Raw genomic sequence first — 20948 nt, 5'->3', positions numbered from 1 at the left:
TGCCGCGTATTTTATTCTAAAGGCTCGTTTATACAAGGCGATCAACGGTAAACAGATAGATATATATTTTGCCTACAGAAAACATAATAGAAACGTTTTCATCCTAGAACTTAGGAAAACCATTTATACTTTCTTCGATGAAAATAATAGTTTCACTTTTCTGATTTTCGGTTTTTCTGTGGGAAAAATCTGTGTATGTATTTATTTATCGTCGTTTGTTATTGTCCTAAACAGGTCCTATATAGGCTGAGGAGTTTGATGCATATATTTCTATTGTCATTTCTTTTGATGTTTCGTGTGTATAGACATTTGTGTTCCGTGTGTATAGACCAGGGAGTTGTTAATAACACCTCCCTGTATAGACCATTGATGTTTCGTGTGAATAGATAATGTATGTGTAATTTAAAATATTTATTATGTAAACTGATGTATTTTATTAACCTCAACAGGGTTCATCAGTATTTTTTTAAATGTATTTATTGATAATTACATATTTTTAATTTGTGTCGTAAGGTTCTTTTGGATTGAGGTAAACGTGCTTTATTGTCCCGTTGTATTGATATTAAGCTCTGTCTACACTATCAAACTTTATGTGACAACAAAAATGTGATGTGCCCACATATGGACATGATGATGTCATATCACTACCATATTTGGGCACTTTTTTTGTGTCAAACTAGTTTGATAGTGTAAACAGAGCTTTAGTGTATTAGTAGATGTCGTATGTATGGTAGAAATAGGTTGTCTCGTTTTGGTTTGGTGAAATTTAGCCCGTCAATAATTTCGTTTGATTTTTTTTTAAATGGGCCGTAAAGTTTGTTTTGCTTTAGAATCGAAGTTGATTTCTCTAATTTCAACTTTATATTATTTATCATTTTGAATATCTTAATGTTAGTAGAATTAGATTGAAGTATGTTTTGTGAAATATGTGTATATTGTGATTGTTAATTATAATAGTTGTTTTTGGAAATAAATGAATAAATACAAATGTACACGAATATTAAAACAAATTGTCTTCGTTTTATAGTTGGTTTGGTCATAGTACGCTTACAGATCTTTCTAAAAAAATATTGGTTGGTACCGTATGCCTGCCTCTCTCTGTACTAAATATGCATATTTAACGTGACCCGCTTAGTGGAGAAGCATGTATACGATCGACATTGTGGAATGTGGTATACAATATTAACATTTATTAATAATAGTCTATCTTTACTATTTCAATTGGTTCAAAGAAATCTTTCTTCTTACAAGTTGAATAGTTGCTTGATCTTTATGTTATAAATAAGAATATTATATAGGAGCAACAAACAATCTTAAAAGCATTATAAAACATTCCCTCTTTTCGATGGTGGCTGGTAAAGATTGGCATTACTAGAATGTGACTATCTTTCCTTTCAGTGATGGAGAATTATAATATGGTACTCGAAGCTCACTCGACAACAACAATATAAAATGTTCTATCAAATATTCTTTCAAGAAGTATGTGAGGAAACATTGCAGTTGTATTGTATAGATAATAGTTAAGTTAACGTGCATTCAAGTCGAGCGCGCGTGAGGCACCCTTTCTCTATAATATGCAAATTATGTAGACTAAGACAGTGTACACTGTATGCAGCAATATAGTCGTGGACTGACTGAACGAACTGTGTTGGTATGCTCCATCCACCACTTGTGTTGTTGCAAAAGGGGACATATTTGCCTTTATTATTGCATTTTCAGTGCTTGCACTGTGAATTTCATTTTGGGTTTCTTGTTAAAATGATATGATACACTGTATATTAAGCCGTCGTACGCTCAAAATTACTCACTGTGTTGTTACAACATTAAGTCGCTTGATATGGCTGGTAGAAGCGCGAATTTCAAAGCAATTCTGGGCCAGCTGAACTCTCTGTTGAAGAACCAACAATTCATACTTGTAAGGATATATTAGCAGAAACAGGTAAATGGTAAACATTTTACTTAAACGATTTACATACTGAAATATAAGATTGATAATAATTCAATGTGTACTGTATTTAAATTTATTATTAGGTGAATTATTTGAATTTTTCTTGTCATAAGATATTCATTATCAACCTAATGATGTATGCTCTTCCTATGCCTACCGTATATACTAGCGCACATCGTTGACCACCGTTCACGGCAGCCTTCATTCAAAATAGAACCTGTTCAGGCTTAGTTATTTACCCGGTTATTGGCTTAATGGAGCCGATTATCGCTAAAACTCGGTTCCCACTTGATTGGACGCAACGTGACGACGTAGTCGTAAAGTAACGGCGTAGGTAGGCGCAACGTAACGACGTAGGCGTAAATAAAATTATGAGTTGACCAATCAGCGTCGTTGATTAGTAAGATTGCTTGCTTGTAACTCACCCGTATATATATATCAAAGCCTGAACGGATCCATAGGATCGAATTGAATAACCTAAAATGGTCCCCAGTAGTAGGCTGTATGCATAATGGAAAAATTAAGTATCAAACAAATGAATGCTTGTGTATAAACGTATTTAATTTCTTGAAATAATTTTATATATAATATTATAGGAGAGAATTTTTCTTTTTTTGCTGATCCAATAGATCGTCGTTGTAAGTACCATTTTTAATACTTTTCGATCTGTTGGATCAACAAAAAGGAAATATTCTCTCGTATAATATTAATTTTATTTCGTAAAGAAAGGAGCAAGTTTGGAAACTCTCAAGAACTACCTTAATTAGCGAATAACTACAAAAGTAGATGCTTTTAAATATGCGCCACCAAAAATCGACTTTCTTTGATAATCATACAGCTGTTGTCATGTATTATTCGTTTTGGCTTAGACACGTGTGAAATTCAACTTTCAACATGTTATATACATTCAATTTCATAATCACCATCAAATCAAATCCCATTTATTTATCTTCTATTTTTTAATTTAAAGATACTGGGATACTGCACGTTTTAAATTGTTGCAATATTGTTGTTTTTAATCTACCAAGCAAAGTGAATTTCCATTTTTATGGACAAATAAAATTTCTTGAATCTTGAATCTTGAATCTTGAATCTTGTATGTGGAATCCCTTACTTATAAAATAAAATGTATCTATATTTTGGATTGTTTTTACTGATATTTTGGATTGAGGAACACATTACTCTCGATAAATTAATGAGTAATGATTGTTATATTCTATGTATTTCTACAAAAAGACATGAAACAACACTGTCTTTCAATATAATATTATAGGCCTTAATGCAATATAGAAAAAAAGCCCCAAAAAAGCCCAATAAAACCAATAAATAATGGCCCCTCAAAACTGGATTAGAAGAAAATGTTCGTACTGATGTTTTTACTTTCGTATACTTGTTTTTCCATTTTCATATTGAAGATAATGTCCCCTGAAAAAAAAATCTTTTATACAATTGTTTGTTGAATTTGCCATTTTAATGTCATATAAAACATTAAATAAAAAAAAAGATAGCCTGATGGCCGATTTGCTTTTGGTTAACCTTTATTTTGTCTATTTATAAGTAGGCCTAAAGTCATTTTTTATTCAGTTTTCTGCGGAAGTGAATAACTTATATAATATTATTATACGATTATTATGGCATGCAATATATCTTTAAACATGTGATAAAAAATGTTGATACGGCTGTGATCTGAAATGTGTTACCTGCCACGTTATGGGGATTTGAAAACAATCGTTTGGTAGACAATAGGTATGAAAGTCAGGGATACCCCTTGTTGAAAACAAAGACGAGTGGGAAATGAGTCTGTTGTCGCCGAATATAGTAAGAATCAAATTCTGTACTGTACATAGAGGCCTACACTGTATATGCTTATTTTTAAAGCATTACATAATTCGTTATTATGGAATATATATTTCGAAATTATGGATTATATAATTCGAGATTATGTATTATAATTATAATTTGAGATTATGGAGTATATAAGTAGAAATGATAGAATAAGATGACATTACGAATTATGAAAATGGATAAAAAAATGTTTTTTATTCAGTTTATTTGAAATTTTGTAATTGTATTCAAATAATGATAATAAAATTAATATTCACTTAAATAAGAAATATAAGTCGAGAATCTAATTAGGTCTAACTCATTAACTCAGTCATTGGGAGAAAAAAGTAAATTAAAAACTGGTTATATAGTATTATAAACGTTAAAAACATTATAGTTATAAGCATTTTCCAAATATTTCTCAGGAAATTTAGAACTAATTATGTTTACGTCATCCAAAAAGTATGAGACATAAGATGAAAAAATATCGTATACAAACAAACAGAAAGGAGGAGGGTAGACAACCTAACAAATCTTGGCTGCACTTTGATATGACATAATTATAATAAGATTATGAATATGGCAAAATATATATTTTGATCAACACTAATACACAATGTGAACAAAGAAGCGACTCATTATCTCACTACTAATTATATCTTTTGTTACAAATGTAAATACAAAATCTTCACAAAAATCCGTACACGTCTACGTGTGTCGTGTTGGCAAATGCAACAGCTTTTAGACCCCTCGTTGGCCGAGTAAGCTCCGATCTCCTACATAAATACCGGCTATGAAATGGTATTGGCATCACATGTTAATTCAGACGATTGAAGAAGCAAGACATCGGAAAAAATATTGTAAGTATGCCTGGAGTTTCGTTATTTTCTTGTTGTTTGTAAGCTAACTGTACTTATTTTTCAGTCAAATGTGTGGAACACTGATATAGTACGGTATGTTTAAAAAAATACACCAGAAAATCTGTGTATAGGCCTAAAATAGTATTAACCTCTCTCGATTAAATAAGTGTTCTAAAACATTTTGCATCTAGATTATACATTCACCTTAGGCCTAACTTTTTTTAATTTAGGCCTACACTAAATTCATTAGAAAGATGTATCAACTCCACAGTGTAGGCGAACCTTTATCTAGCTATTAGACCAGTTATTTACTAATACTATTTGCTTGCCTAATACTTTCTTGGTGTTAATGGGTCGGTTAAAAAGCCAGATAGCTTATATGACCCTTCTTTTTCTTTCTATGATACAAAACTATAATTAGGCCTACTGTTAGACATAGACGTTTGAGGAATCCGGATACAACTTACAACTTAACATTTACAGTTGAACCGATCAAAAGTAGAATTGCTAGAATTTGTATAATTCTTTTTCCTCAGATCATGAAGTTAACACTTTACATTTGCGTAATTCTCTGCCTGGTGGCATCATTCCTTTCTGTGGATGCTAAGAAACGTAAAGCAAGAAAACCAAAACCATGGGAAGATACGGACCGTGACAGAACCAACGATTTACTTGTAACCAAGAAAGTGTTCTTTGATATTGAGATTGATGACGAGCCAGCTGGCCGATTCGTTATTGGACTTTTCGGTGAGACATGCCCAGTTACAGTACAGAACTTTGCTGCCCTGGCAAGAGGAGGATGGAGAAAAGATGTAAGTAGTAACAGAATAATAATCGCTCTTGTATGATTACTGAATTTCTTTGTAAATGTTTTTATTTCAAATGTATCTTTCATACTGTCATTGTATGTGTTTCGTTAATAGTCTGGTTTCGTTGTCCAACAAATGTTAATATGATCTTTGTTGTATGGCAGAAATTACAAACTGAGAAAATGCAGTTCGTTGCAGTATATATTTAGTTAACAGTCCACGTACTTTCATCACTATAGGATCATAAGATTATAGGATATACTTCAATTTGAAAAATTTAAAGCTTCTAGTTTATGAAAAAAAAAAATTACGGTCTTCACATTTTACTTTACAACTGAATTGCTCTTCTGATCTTTGTGTATAAAATGTATAGTTCCTGTCTGTTACTTCAACATGAATTTATAAATGTATAATTCTTTAAAAATCATTTTTTTTACTTTTGTTGCTTTTTGTTGTTTTCCTTTTAGAAAAATATGAGCTACAACAACACAATTGTCCACCGTGTGGTACCCGATTTCGTAATCCAAATGGGTGACATCTCAAACGGAGATGGTACAGGAGGTAATAAGTTCTTTCATTTGTTTGTTGAATCTAATCCCATACAACTGCCTTATTCTACAATAAAGGAAGCCATAATTAATCAACTTGTACGCATGCGTGTAGGCCTAATTGTCTGTAAGTCAAGATTCGATTTAATTGGGTCTTAAAATAATACGAAACTTATTGAATAGCAAAACGATTGCTCTCGATGGTAATGAGAATTAACGAAGGAGGACTGCTAGGTCGAGGGATAAATCAATCATGTTTTGAATATGATGAGCTAAGCGCTTAATTTCTACATTTTACAGGACGAAGCATCTATGGAGAATATTTCGCCGACGAGAACTTCAACTTGAGGCATTGGGGACCAGGATGGGTATCAATGGCTAACGCTGGAACAGACACAAACAACTCACAATTCTTCATCTTATTGAACAGTGCTAAATGGCTTGATGGCAAACACGTTGTATTTGGAAAAGTTATTGAAGGAATGGTAGGTTTGCCATATTATTAATTTAATTGATTTATTTAATGCCCTTTTGCAGTATTAATTATTTTTCTTCTACCACCCCCATTGACGGTTGCTTAATAAAGTGCTTTGACTTACCATTTATCAATAACATCCTGTCTACCGCCATCGCGATGCATAGTCTGATCCAAGCAAGATTTTAGACCAACTATAGGTGGCTCTTCATATTAATGAATAACATATAGCTTTAAGCTTTCGAGATTAATGAATAACATATAGCTTTAAGCTTTCGAGATTATGTCATTTATGTGGTTGCAATACTTGGTTTGACCACATTCCAAAATTATTCTCTTGAGATACATTTCGTTAATATTAATACGCACAATCATTAATATCTTAATAATTTACTAATAATACCCATCAATTTATTCTACAGGATATTATTGATCTGATCGTTGATGAAGATACCAATGATTATGCTTTCCCAGATAGAATCATCCGAGTTTCAGATTGCGGTGTCATCCCCGTTAAAGAGCCTTACCACTTGCCTCACCCAGAAGGCCTAGACTTGACCAACAACTCAGACACCGAAACCCCTTAAACTAGTTATTCCATTTATGCTTACCGACAATTTTCCATTCTTTTAGATTGAATGATGCCGAATAATTTAACGGCAGTCTTTCTCAGGCAAACTTCAGTTACATTCCAATGTGATTCAGGCATAATAGACTGAAACGTTCTAGGCCTATACATTTGTTCACATTAACATTATTACTAGGCGGCTTACTGTTAAATGTTGATAGGATTTTTTTTAGACATACAGTAATTGATTACAATTATATCTAGATAGCCGATTGATGTATTTTATTAATCTTAACTGATTTATCAAAAGGCCTACTACTTAATTTTAAGTCTTCCAAAATGTTTACACATATATATCTTTGTTTAAATTAAGATATTTTAAAACTAAAACCGCGACTTGACATCTTTGTTTAGTATGTGTTTGGTTTTTTTTTGTTGAAGAAGTTTCCTTTTATGGCTAATGGATGATTCATTGGTACTAAAAACCAAAAATTTGATTTTCATGCTCGTTCTTGTAAACATTTCTTTAAAATCTCGATTGTTTGATAATCTTTCAATGAGCCATAATTGTGTAAACATTCAACTAATATGCTTTATGACCTTGTTTTTCACATGTTTTTCAATAGAAATTATATAAAGTAAGTTATGAATATAGCCTAAGCCTTATACAATTTAATTGATTTAATTTGATGACATTTTTCATTGAGTTGGAAGAGTATAATTGAATTATAGTTTGAATTGTTTATAATGTACTTGATTATAATTGTTTTGGAAATAAAAATTGTTGACTATAAAAACAAATTTATATTGCGTTTTGTGTTAGAGTAGCATATTACGTGAAAGCAATGGAACGAAATATGAAAACATACGAACAGTGTATGCGAAATATGAAATTGGAAAAGTAATTACAAGATGTGAGTGAGTACCAGAAAAAGAGACAACTTTCCACGGTATCCAAAGACGACACTAGATAAAGTTAGTTCCTCAATTTAAAGACTTAAAAAAAAATATTGTTATAACGATGACCAATACAAACCTTGGCAGGCGTTTTGAAGAATAAGACGTTATAGCCTACAGATTAAGGGGAAAAATTAAATTTCGGCAAAATCATTCATATGCAGTGAATGGGGGTAGAGAAAATATCCCTTTAGGCTTATTAAAAGGGTCACCAATTAGAATGACGACATAGATTACGTATGACTGATAGATTTGCCAAAATTCTATCAGTAGTAGTTGGAATTATACACTGAATTATTGAGTTGAAGTAATATTTGTATGATGACGTAATAATGCTGTGTGAAGAAACCATCCCTACCATTGTATGGTACAGGAGGAGAGTTGTATAAGGGGAGAGAGATTATTATTTATGTATTCGAGTTGATATCTTAGTTTATTAATATAGGCTTAAACATCATACGAAGATTTCATTATGTCCACGGTCATTAAGTAGGTCAATATTTAGTAAGCCACACTTGTATTTAAGATTAAGTATTTATTTAGTATTTCGTCATAAACTGGTATTTGCTGATGTCCATGTTTTAAAGTATTTTATTTGGTATTTCATCATTGATTGCAATACAAGTTGCCAAAGATGAGTAATAGTCGAGTCGATGCGGGGTGCAAAACATCTCTAGTCTTGTATATTATATTCGAGAGTTTGTTTATTTTACTTTTGAAGGATGCATCACACAAGCATAACTAGTAGATAACAGAATTGTCGTGTCATAATGCAGGCATTGCAGGTACTCCTGGGTCATACCTGTAGGGTGAATATACACATGAGTATGGTTTCTTTGGATAAGCCGATAACGTTTAGGTGTAGGCAATACTTTACACGTTTGTCACGTAAGGTATTACGAAATCGTCTACTACATCATTGTCAGCCAAGTCTAACCTGTATTTGTCCATAAGTATTTCCGTTAACACATAATTTGTTTAGTAAATTGCTTATCTGTCAAATTGTTTGATAAAATACTAACAATGCTGCTTTTTAATAGAGGTGAAATAAAAACATCAAATGACAGTAGGTGTGCTTCATCAATTTTGAGAGTCAATAATTGATAACAGTATCTAAATTCTTCTGAAAGCAAAATCGAAAGACACCGTAAAAAGTATGTTATACGTTAAATGAAAGTGGAATTGTCTATAAGTGTTGTTACCCCCATTTCCTTTCATTGTTTTCATGTATCTTATTGGTACAGACGAAGTTGTGTTGTGTTGTGAGTAAGTTGTGTGTGCAATCCATCGGGAAACAAGAAAACCAATGACTAAAGTTCCCGACTCTACAGACACGGACCGGGTTCTCTCAGAGTCAAATTACTCCCATTCCAGTCTGCAGCTAACAGCTAACTTTTTAGATATAAATGTGATTAATTGGCCTGATATTTTTCCAAAAGTATTCTCGAAATACTCGATGAAAGTGGGACGATTTCTCTGTTTGTCATAATGTTTTGTAGTATCATTGTCTGTTTGCCTGTAGCAAAAAAACACCAGTCGATTTATGTTTCAAACGTTTTAGACTCAACAACATTGCTTCTATAGTATGGGGCCTACGACGATGAAATAAATAAATAAAATATTAAATAGCTGCAGTCGCGTGCGCAAATTTGAGTTAGTGTTTACCGAGCGACCGAGCGACCAACCGACCGACATAGTGAGCTATAGAGTCGAGTTGCACGCGACTAAAAATAATAACCTTTTTATTGTTATTTACATGTAAGTTTAAATTATATCTTTAACTAAATTTCTAATTTCAATGTTAATTTCTCTGTCCTTCTATGTTTTATTCTTTTTTTTTCTTGTTTTATAAAACGTTAAAACGTTTGTAAACCCTGTTTACACTATCAAACTTTGTCATATCACTACCATATTTGAGCATATCACTACCATATTTGAGCATATCACTACCATATTTGAGCATATCACTACTATATTTGGGCACAAAAACGGTGTCTTTTGTAGAATTTCTTTCGTTTATAACAACTATGTCAATAATTTTTCAGTTTTTGTACATTCGTAACGTACAAAACGTGTGCATATTTAAAATCATGTTCTATTCTATGTATAAATTTATATTTGATGGTGTATACACTTTGCATATAAATGAAAACAAGTAATTTACTCTGTAGGTTCACATCATAATTTAGCAATGCATCAGAGATATTTGATTCGACTTTTTCTACTGACAGTAGATAAAGCAGATAAAGTGAGTCGACAGCTGCCTAATTCTCCTCATCAATATATGTTTTTCAGGTCCACAAATAACATCAGCAAAGTAGGCCTACAGGAATTTCCAAACAATGTATGCTGCACTGGTCTCAGTAAGCATACTTTTAAATTATGTTGTGTTTAGTCTCAATGGTAGCTTTTTTTAAAACTTGCCACTTGCAATAAATGAAATATTTTATTAGAAGGTGATAAAAGCAACCGGGTTAATTAAAGACCGATATTAATTAAGGTAAAAGGAATCAATATTTAACTACGTCATGCTGACGCAAAGATGGCCATTTTAGAAGCTTTAATCACGAATGCAGTGAAGTTCTCGTTAATTGATTGAATTATTTTTAGTCCATTTTATGTAATATGCAATACTGTTAATTAAATGAGTGAATAAACGAAAGAACGATTGAATGAATGAACGAACGAATGAATGAACGAAGGAACGAATGAATGAATGAACGAAGGAACGAATGAACGGACGGACGGACGAACGAAGGAACGAACGAACGAAGGAGCGAACGAACGAACGAAGGAAAGAACAAAGGAACGAACGAACCAAGGAACGAAGGAACTGACGAAGGAAAGAACGAAGGAACGAACGAATGAACGAACGAAGGAACGAACGAAGGAAGGATGGAGTGTGAGAGTGAGTAAACGAACGAACAAAGGGTGGAGTGAGTGAGTGAATGAATAAATGAAAGCAAGAGAGAAGAATTTTTAAAATTATTTTTAAAATATAAAGCAAATCCATCCAGTTTCCTGGGTATAGGTATACAACCTGTGAGAATAGATGATGAACACGATCTGTCCAGGTGCTCAAACGTAAACACAAAATGTTACCGTATAAGGTATGTGAACAGAAATATCGATGTCCGTGGGTGGATTTAAGTAATTGGAAATGTATTAATAATGTCTATAACAAGAGGCCATATTCTGGTCATCTAATATATTTAACAACCAATTTGAATATCAAATATGGGTCTATTATACCAACCTGTTTGCTTACACCAAGAGGACTGTCATTCCAGCCTACGGCGCATTCGTTTACGTGTGCTACCGGTAGTTTAGTTTTGTTTTAACCTGTCTAACGAGATTTGACACTAGATACCATGTTGTTTTATTTGTTTCATGTACGTCGTTTCCTATTGAGTTTTGTTTGCATTGTGATTCTGTGGTTTGAATTTACAAAATGGAATTATGAAAGCATGCAGTAACATGACTTCCTGTCATTGCATACAAAAAAGAGACTGGTCATCATTTTCGTCACTTTCATCATCTTTAACCTATTACGTCATCACATCAGCCAGTACCGGTAGTATAGAGAAGGAATAGTAACGAGTTCGTGCTCGGCAATCAGCTGGTACATAGGCCTACCGTAATAAGGCGGCCTAACCAGTGAACCTACGTGTACTTTATTCACAATGTACATTTTACCGTAGGCCCCTAATGCATATATTTTTTGCAACATATACAAGAAATGTAATATAGTCTTTCTTTTTATAGATAAAGTTTTAAACCCCTTAAAATGGAAATAGAAACAGGCAAGATCAGTGTGCGTGTCACATCACCTTACTACACCTTTGAATATTGTTTGAAATTGGCGCGTTCTAAATTTTAATTATTGTCTCAGGAGTACTGTGTAGTACTGTAATTAAATAAATTTTAATTTAAGTGTACAATAATCGATGGATGAGTTGAACTTCATGTACGTTGTACTATTTAGCTTACGGTGAACGATTGATAGACAACCATTATTCACTGCATATTATGTGTGAGAAAGTGTGATAATGTGGTAAAAACATTAAAATGTGCTGACTGGTTTTACAGCAACATCCCCGGGCTACTGTGTCAATCATGTAACCAGCACAATTTCCTTATACGTACTTGACCTTTCGATAGTATGACCCGGTTTCAGCGTACCTATAACACCCTGTCCCCTTCGACTTTCTAGGCCCCCTCATGAACACGCCTAATGCTTCGGATTCGGTATTTGCCGGGAGATTCATGGCTTTCGCAAAGAGGGTTAGTGGTGGTTGTTAGCTTCCGCACGTTTCTAACACTGTCTTCGTTCAGACTAAACCATTATAATCACTTGGGAATTAAAAGAGGGTAAGTGTAATTACTAGCATGGTCCTAATTTGGCGGGCAATTTAATCTACATACGCTTATGACGTTGCATGACGTTAACATACCTAAGATACAATTAGATCGAACTATTTATCTAACAAAATATTAATTCACTTAAATACTCAGCTTAAATATAAACATGAATGCTCAAGAGAAAATGAATTTTGTTGTACTTTCCACGATACTATTTTGGTACTCCACCTTATTTTGACACTTGGATCGATTGACCTGATTTTCACAGACAACATACTGGATCTTGCAAAGTGACAACATCAATTCAATTATTGCTTTTTTTTTTGCAAATAAGGATTCGTTTCTGAACAAATATAAAATGTGAATGTAAAAAAGGGGGAAATTCGGATTAGATCCCTTACGGTAGCGCCTACCATTATCAGTATAGTCTGACCATGCACATTATTATATATGTACACAGGACCAACAACATTGCGTCCCATCTGAAGGCGAGGCAATACAAGTAAGACATCTTGCTTAAGGGTGAGTACCATATGTTATAGCCAATAGGCTGCATCGGGGAGCAGGTTTACCGTGATCCTGGGATCCTTTTACCATGAAAGTAGAAAATACTCCTCGTCCACGGTTTTACAGAGTGTTTCCAATAGATTTAACTCATGAACTATCACCTCAGAAACGTCGCCTCGGAGACAGATTTACCACAAGTGTGAGATCAATTCAATAAGATCGTAATAAATTCCAATTTAGAAATGAATGTATATTTAAGTTAGTAGCTCAAAATATTTGGTACATAAGTGAGACGAATTCGCTTCCCATTGTCTGATGTACGGTCGTATATTGTGCGAGGTTAGGACTGGTGTAATTTATTAAGCCGATGGCGGTGTGAATAGTTCAAACTAACGGAATAAAGGTTTAATGTTAACTACACATTCATTAATCAATTTGACATTATTTGATAATAAAACAATAATTAACATCATTTATTCTGATGCATATCAGTCGATTCTCAGATCTACAATTATCCCGGTATTCGCAAAAATATATGATACAGAATAACATAACGCCTATATCATTGACTCATTTTTTGGATGGTAAAGTTTTGCTCTTCTTATAAGCATAACTTTACAACACTGCATCTGCAAGGAATACATTTATTAACACCATCGTCAGGACGACATGTGCCTGAAGAGGTGGCGGCAAATATTGTATCTCCATTGCGCTCACTATAGTCAGCGATGGCTGACAATATTATAATTAACTTTTATTTAGTTGTTGTCATTTATAAATCTATATATTTCGTGTCATTGTCTGCAACAGCTGTCAAAACCTTACTAACTTTGGATGCAGCATGCATCATCTCTGTTCATATAACAAGGCCATATAGATGGCTGCAGTCGTGTGCTCAAGTTAGTGTTTACCGACCGACCGACCGACCAACCGACCGACATAGTGAGCTGTAGACTTTTTTCATCTTCGTGATAGTGATTTTTTATGTCATCAAGAATCTTATTTGCAACTGCGATGGTAGACTTGCTCCAAGTCTGTATTTATTGTCTTTTTTATGTCATTCCACACGTCGTCGTTTTGATTTTTGTCTGAAAACTCAAGTAATACACGTATGAAACGCCATATGTGCAAAAATACTTATCTTTTTACCAATATTAAGACAAAACTCCGTCTGGAGCCCAGACTACTGCGACGGCTGCTTTTAATTCTTATCATTGATTTTAAATAAACGTAAAACAAAGCCAAACAAGAAAAGTTCAAATAAATAAGGTGTGTAGTAAACATAATCCTGCCCTGGGTAGACTGAGTAGACCCACTTTAGACTTTGCTATGCTACATGTCAATTAAATTCGAATGAACCACAAAAATGTGTACGTATACATAGGTAAATTATTGTAGTTGTCACAAGAGAATTGCGTATGTGGTTTTCAATCACGAACAGAACATGTTGGGAGCCTCGTTATAAAAAAGTGTGGTTGATCTACGTAAATAAGCCTAGAACCACTAAACAAAACCACCCGAATCAATATTTCACGCTAAATTTAGAAACGTAAGAGTTGTGTAATAAAATTCAGCAGAATATCTTGTAATCCGTATTTTTTCGAACAGTATTTTTAAAGATGTATTGTCCCCCAAAAACATGAAAAAAAGATTAATTAAATCAGACTTTGAATATGTTATTTTGCAGTTTTAATAAAGTTAATCACTTCCATAGAAAAAAAAGAAAAAAAAGAATGTTTTCTTTTATAAAATGACAAAATAAATGGTTAAATTCAACCAAAAATCCATTGGCTGGCTGCCAATTTGACTATTTTTTGCTTTTTTAAATTACATTTTTTCAGGTAAATACATTTTTTTCGATCCAATTTTTGGTCAAGTGAATAACTATTATGTTACATTAAAATGGAATATTCAACATAAAAATGAATTATTTTTTTTCAGGGGGACAATACATCTTTAAATAGTTTTATCTTAACAAATAACAACATTGCCATAGTAGAACATAGCTTTGAAACAAATAACGTTGTGTAATTTAAACAGAATATTCATTGGTACGACAGGGGATTTTAAAAATTAGAATATCAATAACATTCAACATACATAAATAGCGTTTTACTGGATTAATTTTCAGCTAGAGAAGTGTTTGTGAGAAAGCAATTGGGTCCGGATGGGACAAAAATATTAAACAGTAGGCCTAGGTTTAGAGGTGACAGCATTTGTGAGTGCTGTGTTATGATTACTGGATTATTTTTCAGCTATAGAGAAGTGTTTGTTAGAAAGCAAGAGTCCGGATGGGACAAAAATATGAAACAGTACGTTTAGAGGTGACAACATTTGTGAATGTTGTGTTGTAATTAGATGGATGTCTTTAAAATACGTTTTATGCTGGGCAGAATTCTTTAAAGGTGGTGTTCCTGCTCACATCTCCTCATCGCATTCCTATTTTTATTTGTATTAATTTGTGTAGCATTTTGCTACCCTGGAATAACAAGAAATGTTTCCCCTACGTATGAACGAAATATATTTTAGAATAGAAAAAAGGATCATCGTTGATGATGTTCAACTGTTAAAGATTGATTGTTAAAGAAGGCAGAGTAACTCCTTATGTTATCATACCTAACGGAATTCGTTGATGTTTCAATCCTTACCTCTTAATAAAATAAACCAGAAGATAATGTCGGTTAAATTGTCTTTCAAATACATGATTTAAAACACCTTCTTAATGCATTTCTTTTAAACTTTTGTGATTTATAGCGAGATATCTTTTGGGCAGAGTTCCAGAGTGAGTGAGTGTGTATATCTAATATAAGAGACATCAGACATACCTAAACAGTACCTGGAACACCTGTCATACAGGTAAATTGCTCCACAGAAACAATCAAACAAGCTAAAATAAGAAATAAGATGTATGTATTGTTCTGACATTTCTCCTGCACGCCATAAATCAAATCAATAATTATTTAACATCATATATAGTCTGCTGTAAATGACAAATATATGGTAATTGATTTGTTTATGTTGTGAAGTAACATAAAAATTGAACTTGACCAAAGAAATAAGTTTATTTAAGATAATCGCTAGTCACTCATTGCCAACAAAACCAAGCACGCAACAATTCTTGTGTTCACTTATCGCAATACATTTGCCTGTATTTCGAACATACATTAATTAATTATTATATTGCATCGTATGTTATTATTAAACAATTTTCATCGGCTTTTTTTGGTAGTATAACTTAACTGATAACACTTGATTTGTTTAATCCGAACCTGTGTCTTTGCACTTTCTCATCCTTTCAGTATGTAAAGAGGAATACCAGGGAAGATTGAAAATACAAATTGTACTTTAAATGTAATTTCACTCTTCCCTGGAAATACCATTATCGGTTATCCTCGGATAACCTTTATTATTGTCAAGAATCTTTGTTATACGTTTAAATTGATGATAGAATGGATAATTAAAGATGTGACTCACCCACTAAATAGTATTGTAATTTTTAATAGATCTGGTAGAATTCGGCAATGCAAAGTTAAAATCAACCGTTTTAGAGACTCTTTTTCCCATAAGCTTGTCATCTATATAATGTACATTTTGCAAGAGATAATTAGTTAAGGTGTTATGTTTTTATATTGTGTATTAAATTGTATTGTATCTATGTTTCTAAGCTCAAGAAAACAAATTTCATGTATGTAATATTATGTGACAATAAATTGAATCTTGAATAGATAAGCCCTTCTTTGTTACACCCTTCAGGGACATCTTTATAAGGTGAAACGGGGAGATATGTTTTAACCCCAATTCAGAGACACACCTGTTAAAGAGAAACTTTGATGGGTCCCGAAGGAGTAAATTTAATAGGGATTTTAGGGGTATTTAGCATTACTTAGAATATGTTTACGAAATTTTAATTTATGAATAACTAACAATTACGGAGAAACATTTTGTTACATACCCCAGTTTCTCTAAGGTAATGTAAGAGTGTTCAGGAACATGTATGCTATCACATCATTCGAGACCGCTATCAGACACAATTCCCTAATCTGATATTACAAGAAATGTTTGTTTTGGTTCAAATACTAAATTCTTTTCTCTGGTGAATTAAACTGTAAAATAACACGAACAAAGTGTAAGGTGATTTATAGGTAATAGTTGAACCCACCGAAAACAATTTTAGGAGTGACCATCGGGGAGTGGCTCATTGAATCAAGATTCTAAGAAATTGTTCTTAACTGAGACAGTTTTTAAATTAGTTTAGTTGATCTTTTGACAAATGTCGGCGTTTTATGACTCTGTTGTAGAGCGTATAAAAGTTCGCTAGCCTAAATACAAAGTTCATTTGCCCAATTACCTTTTTCGATTAAGGATTTTACTGTTTATTGCCAGCAGACGAAATAACGGATGAGTGGTACGAACGATGTTGGCATGTTCACAGCTCGATCATACTTCACAACCGTTCACCCAAAGTGACCACGACCCGTATTCTCAAAAGAGAACTGATTTTGTCTATTGATAGTTATAATCCCTCTTTGAGAACTGTACTAAATTAGTCTAGACTATTTTATGTTTAGTAATTGCGAATTGGCAATAGCCCTAATCTTTAGTAGCCTACCTGTTGAACCTACATACCAACGGGTTGTAGTTACCTGGGCGAGAAAGACGTGCCATGCAATTTGACCAATCACAACGCGATGGACCGTCCGAATTGTCGCTCGTGATTGGTCAACTCACTTCCTCTGTGTTAATGTAGTTGCGTTGCATCAAAGTGGAACGCAGCAGAAAGACGTAGATGTCTACGTATAACGCATTAAGTTAACCAATCACAAGCGTCAGTTCGGATGATGATGGCAAATTTGATAGAGCAATAACTAAGAGCTGATTCATTTTACTGAAAATCATTACAAGCCTATAAGACAACACAAACTCGGTGTTATGCCGTTAAATATAGGTAACTGTGTGAGGTAAATAACACGGTGTTTTTTTTCTATCAGGTGTGTGTCGCTTTCTGATGTTGTGGTCGTTACCGATTTAATATGTATATTCTTGTTACGAGAAAATGATCAATAAAACGTTTACGGTATGACATATAATGCCTTGTTACATGCTTTTGGTTGGTAAGCATTGTCACAACGACTTTCACCTTAAATAACTTTCACCTCATTCGAAGTACAAGACGCAACAAAATAGAGATAACAACTAATATAGTTATAAGAATTTTTCAAATCGCCAAGGATGTCGAATACATTATGTGTAGGGTAAAGCAGGCGTATTTATGAACAAAACACTGTATTTTCTGTATCTTCTTTAAATCTTCTCCAAACTGACGTCACTATCTCCATAAAAAATGATCTAAAATAAAAGCTTTATAGCTTTCATTATCAGCATGCAAACATAAATGTCGTTATTATACATTTACATTAATTAAATTGGAGCCACTCTTTAGGACTTCACCATTCAATAGAAATCTCTATTAGGGGAAACTCTCTCGTGAGAAACTAATGAGGAAAATAATTATATATTTTAACACTTTCATCATCATCATCATCATCAAGCGGACGCCGCTCCGAGATGAATTTCACAATGCCAGAATTATATAGTCTAGTCTATTGCTTAGCACTCAACCCCTATCCAGTGGACCCCATCTTAATTGAACACTCTTTCTTTTTAATAATAGGTTCTACTGTATTACAAATTACTGAAATATAATGACATTTCAATTTATGAACAGGCCTAATACGTTAAAAAATTTTCAGATACAACCCTCTCTAAAGTATTGTAGGTCTGTTCAAGAACTTGTATGTTGTTGAAGAACTATGGGCGTACCTTAAAAAATGAATTAAGAATCAATATAGATAATGACAGAAACATTGGACACAAACTGTTTCCACTATGAAGACATAAAGTTGTAATAAAACACACTATTGCTCAGTAAAGTAACCTTTTTTCTTACCTGACAATTTATAACGACAATTATATATATCAATTCATAATGTAAGTCAGATGATAGAAGAAAAGAAAGAAACATTGAGCACAAAATGTTCCCACCCAACTGAAAATGGAGCTGAAACAGAACAATATTGCTCAATACCCAAACATTTTTCCGTTCCCAAAAATTTATAACCACAATTACTCACTAATGTGTCATACTGTAAATGTTCATTTGAGGTGTAAAATATTATCAGTACCATATGGTTTCTAATAGGATTTTTAGGGAAGATTTCAAAATCGTTGAAGATTACAATTTCAACTTGAGTCAAGAGAGGTCAAGTGAATCCTGTAATAAAATGTCTTGCGAATTATGACTCACTTATACAGTATGGGACTATCCCTATGTTTACCAAATTCGATGGATTTCATTTTAGATAAGGTTTTGTTGACTAACCGATGTTGCAAGTAGTTGGCAATAATTCCACTCTCCCATGGTTGTTTCATCATGTTTGTAACCCTATTAACTTTGCAGATAACTGAAATAAAAAACCGGACATCAATCGATCAATCAATATAAGATTGTATTTTTTTAGATTGGATAAAACCCACGTATAACGTGCATTGCGTCATACCAGCAATTTGAGGTGATCTGATCACCAACCAACACCGATCGTCATCTTAATCTCAGTGTCAACATGTCCATCGTTAGTGTCGCTATCCGTACCGTAATCATCATAATTACATCAAAGTTATCGTCAAATAGCTTTTCTTTTGAAGTATCCGTAATTTTCGTCGGCATTATCCGGAAAATTGTGACAATAACATTTTTTAATACTGCCACCTATTGACAGTATGACATTCCTTTATTTGTTTTTTTATTATCAAGCAATGATCTAGGCTATAATTGTGTCATATGATTTAAATGGTCAATAAAACAATAGCTCGAAAGGGAGCTCGAACTAACAAAATTAGATAAAGTTAAATGTCGTTTTAGTGGGCCACTTTACCTAAATCCTTTAATAATAATTAGGGAAGACTGTTTTGCAATTGGGATTGATAGTCTATTAAATGTTTAAGTATTATCGTATGCAGTCTTTTATTTCCTAAACAGAGATCTGTAAGTAGTTTCATTAATATCAGAATTGTTTCCATATGCTACACTTACACAAGGTGTGTAAACGACATCAACTTGTTACGATAACCGTATCTACAATTTTGCTTATGTTACCGTGCTACAGGCGAAAAGTCAAGAAAAACAATATGTATATAAAGGTAGAAAATGTTTAGAAATTATGTAATGAAACATTGAATGAATAAAGGTGGTGGTGAACCACAAAAGATTAAAGAAAAGAATATAAAATTGTGAGCATCATACAATCTACCTTCTAAGTAAATTGTATGAATTCGCCCAGCAAATGCTATAGTAAACACTACGAAACATGTCATGTCGACCGTTCGATTCGCAATAAAAATCAATCGGTCTATCTGTAAAGAAAGGAAATACGTATATGGATCCAGCCTGTTCTGTGTCCGAAGCTCCGGCATAACCAGGTGGTAAAATTTGCGCTAACGTTTTTTACGCACAAAATTTGCTCATGTTCAGGCTGATCGGTGCCGCTGATAGTTAACAAAATCGAATGTCATGATAATGAATACCAACAATTTGGCCTAAAACGCACCTTTGTACCACTCTCTGATTTACAACTGATTGAGGTTTAGGCATAGGCCTACTTAAAATTTGATTTTAAGATAAAGACCGGAACTAATTATGTACATTTACGGTATGTAATCATTTGTGTGGTTACACGTAGGCCTAGGCTATCATTTATTTATGCGATGTTATTATAAACAGCTAAAATACAAATCATGCCTGAGACGCTTTCTTTTACTACCATACTTCTTCCTTAAATAGTGCACCTGTAATGTATAAAATGTAATGTTATCTATAATAATGCCAGCTCCAGAGTTTACTTTGGAATATCTAACACGCATGAATGGCCACGCCCCACCCTACTGTCTGGAATATCGTCTTATTTAACCAATCGTCGTCGTCGTCTTAAACAAACATCTACCTCCCGAAGAATCACGGTAGGCACTGAACGTCTGCAAAAGGAAGTCTACCAAACGATATAAAGAGCTTGAACTTATTCAGCTGCTAACTTTTA

The 20948-nt window shown here is 33.3% G+C and overlaps 1 protein-coding gene across 3 annotated transcripts; it reads left to right on the top strand.

Moving 5' to 3' along the window:
• Window positions 1-1640: 1640 nt before the first annotated feature.
• LOC144845351 (peptidyl-prolyl cis-trans isomerase B-like) lies at window positions 1641-7760 on the top strand. Of its 3 annotated transcripts, XM_078702619.1 has the most exons (6): window positions 1641-1939; window positions 4511-4632; window positions 5169-5444; window positions 5909-6002; window positions 6290-6474; window positions 6887-7760. In XM_078702619.1, the coding sequence occupies exons 3-6, from the start codon at window positions 5172-5174 to the stop codon at window positions 7049-7051; spliced, it is 717 nt and encodes a 238-aa protein (XP_078558745.1). In that variant the 5' UTR covers window positions 1641-1939; window positions 4511-4632; window positions 5169-5171; the 3' UTR covers window positions 7052-7760. The 3 variants fall into 3 exon arrangements, with proteins under 3 accessions (XP_078558745.1, XP_078558744.1, XP_078558746.1); XM_078702618.1 differs by lacking the exon at window positions 1641-1939 and having other exon boundaries at window positions 4250-4632; XM_078702620.1 differs by lacking the exons at window positions 1641-1939; window positions 4511-4632 and having other exon boundaries at window positions 5163-5444.
• Window positions 7761-20948: the final 13188 nt, after the last annotated feature.

The sequence above is a fragment of the Antedon bifida genome, chromosome 6 (assembly GCF_963402885.1).
Source record: "Antedon bifida chromosome 6, ecAntBifi1.1, whole genome shotgun sequence".
NCBI lineage: Eukaryota > Metazoa > Echinodermata > Crinoidea > Comatulida > Antedonidae > Antedon > Antedon bifida.
The sequence above is the reverse complement of the archived record's forward strand: the minus strand, read 5'-3'. Positions and strand labels throughout refer to the sequence as shown.

Bases quoted from the DNA above. Each gene is read 5' to 3' on its own strand.
- LOC144845351 (XM_078702619.1), top strand. From the start codon at position 5,172: ATGAAGTTAACACTTTACATTTGCGTAATTCTCTGCCTGGTGGCATCA. The intron at 6,003-6,289 runs GTAATAAGTTCT...TACATTTTACAG, and splicing joins AAACGGAGATGGTACAGGAG to GACGAAGCATCTATGGAGAA. The intron at 6,475-6,886 runs GTAGGTTTGCCA...TTTATTCTACAG, and splicing joins GAAAAGTTATTGAAGGAATG to GATATTATTGATCTGATCGT.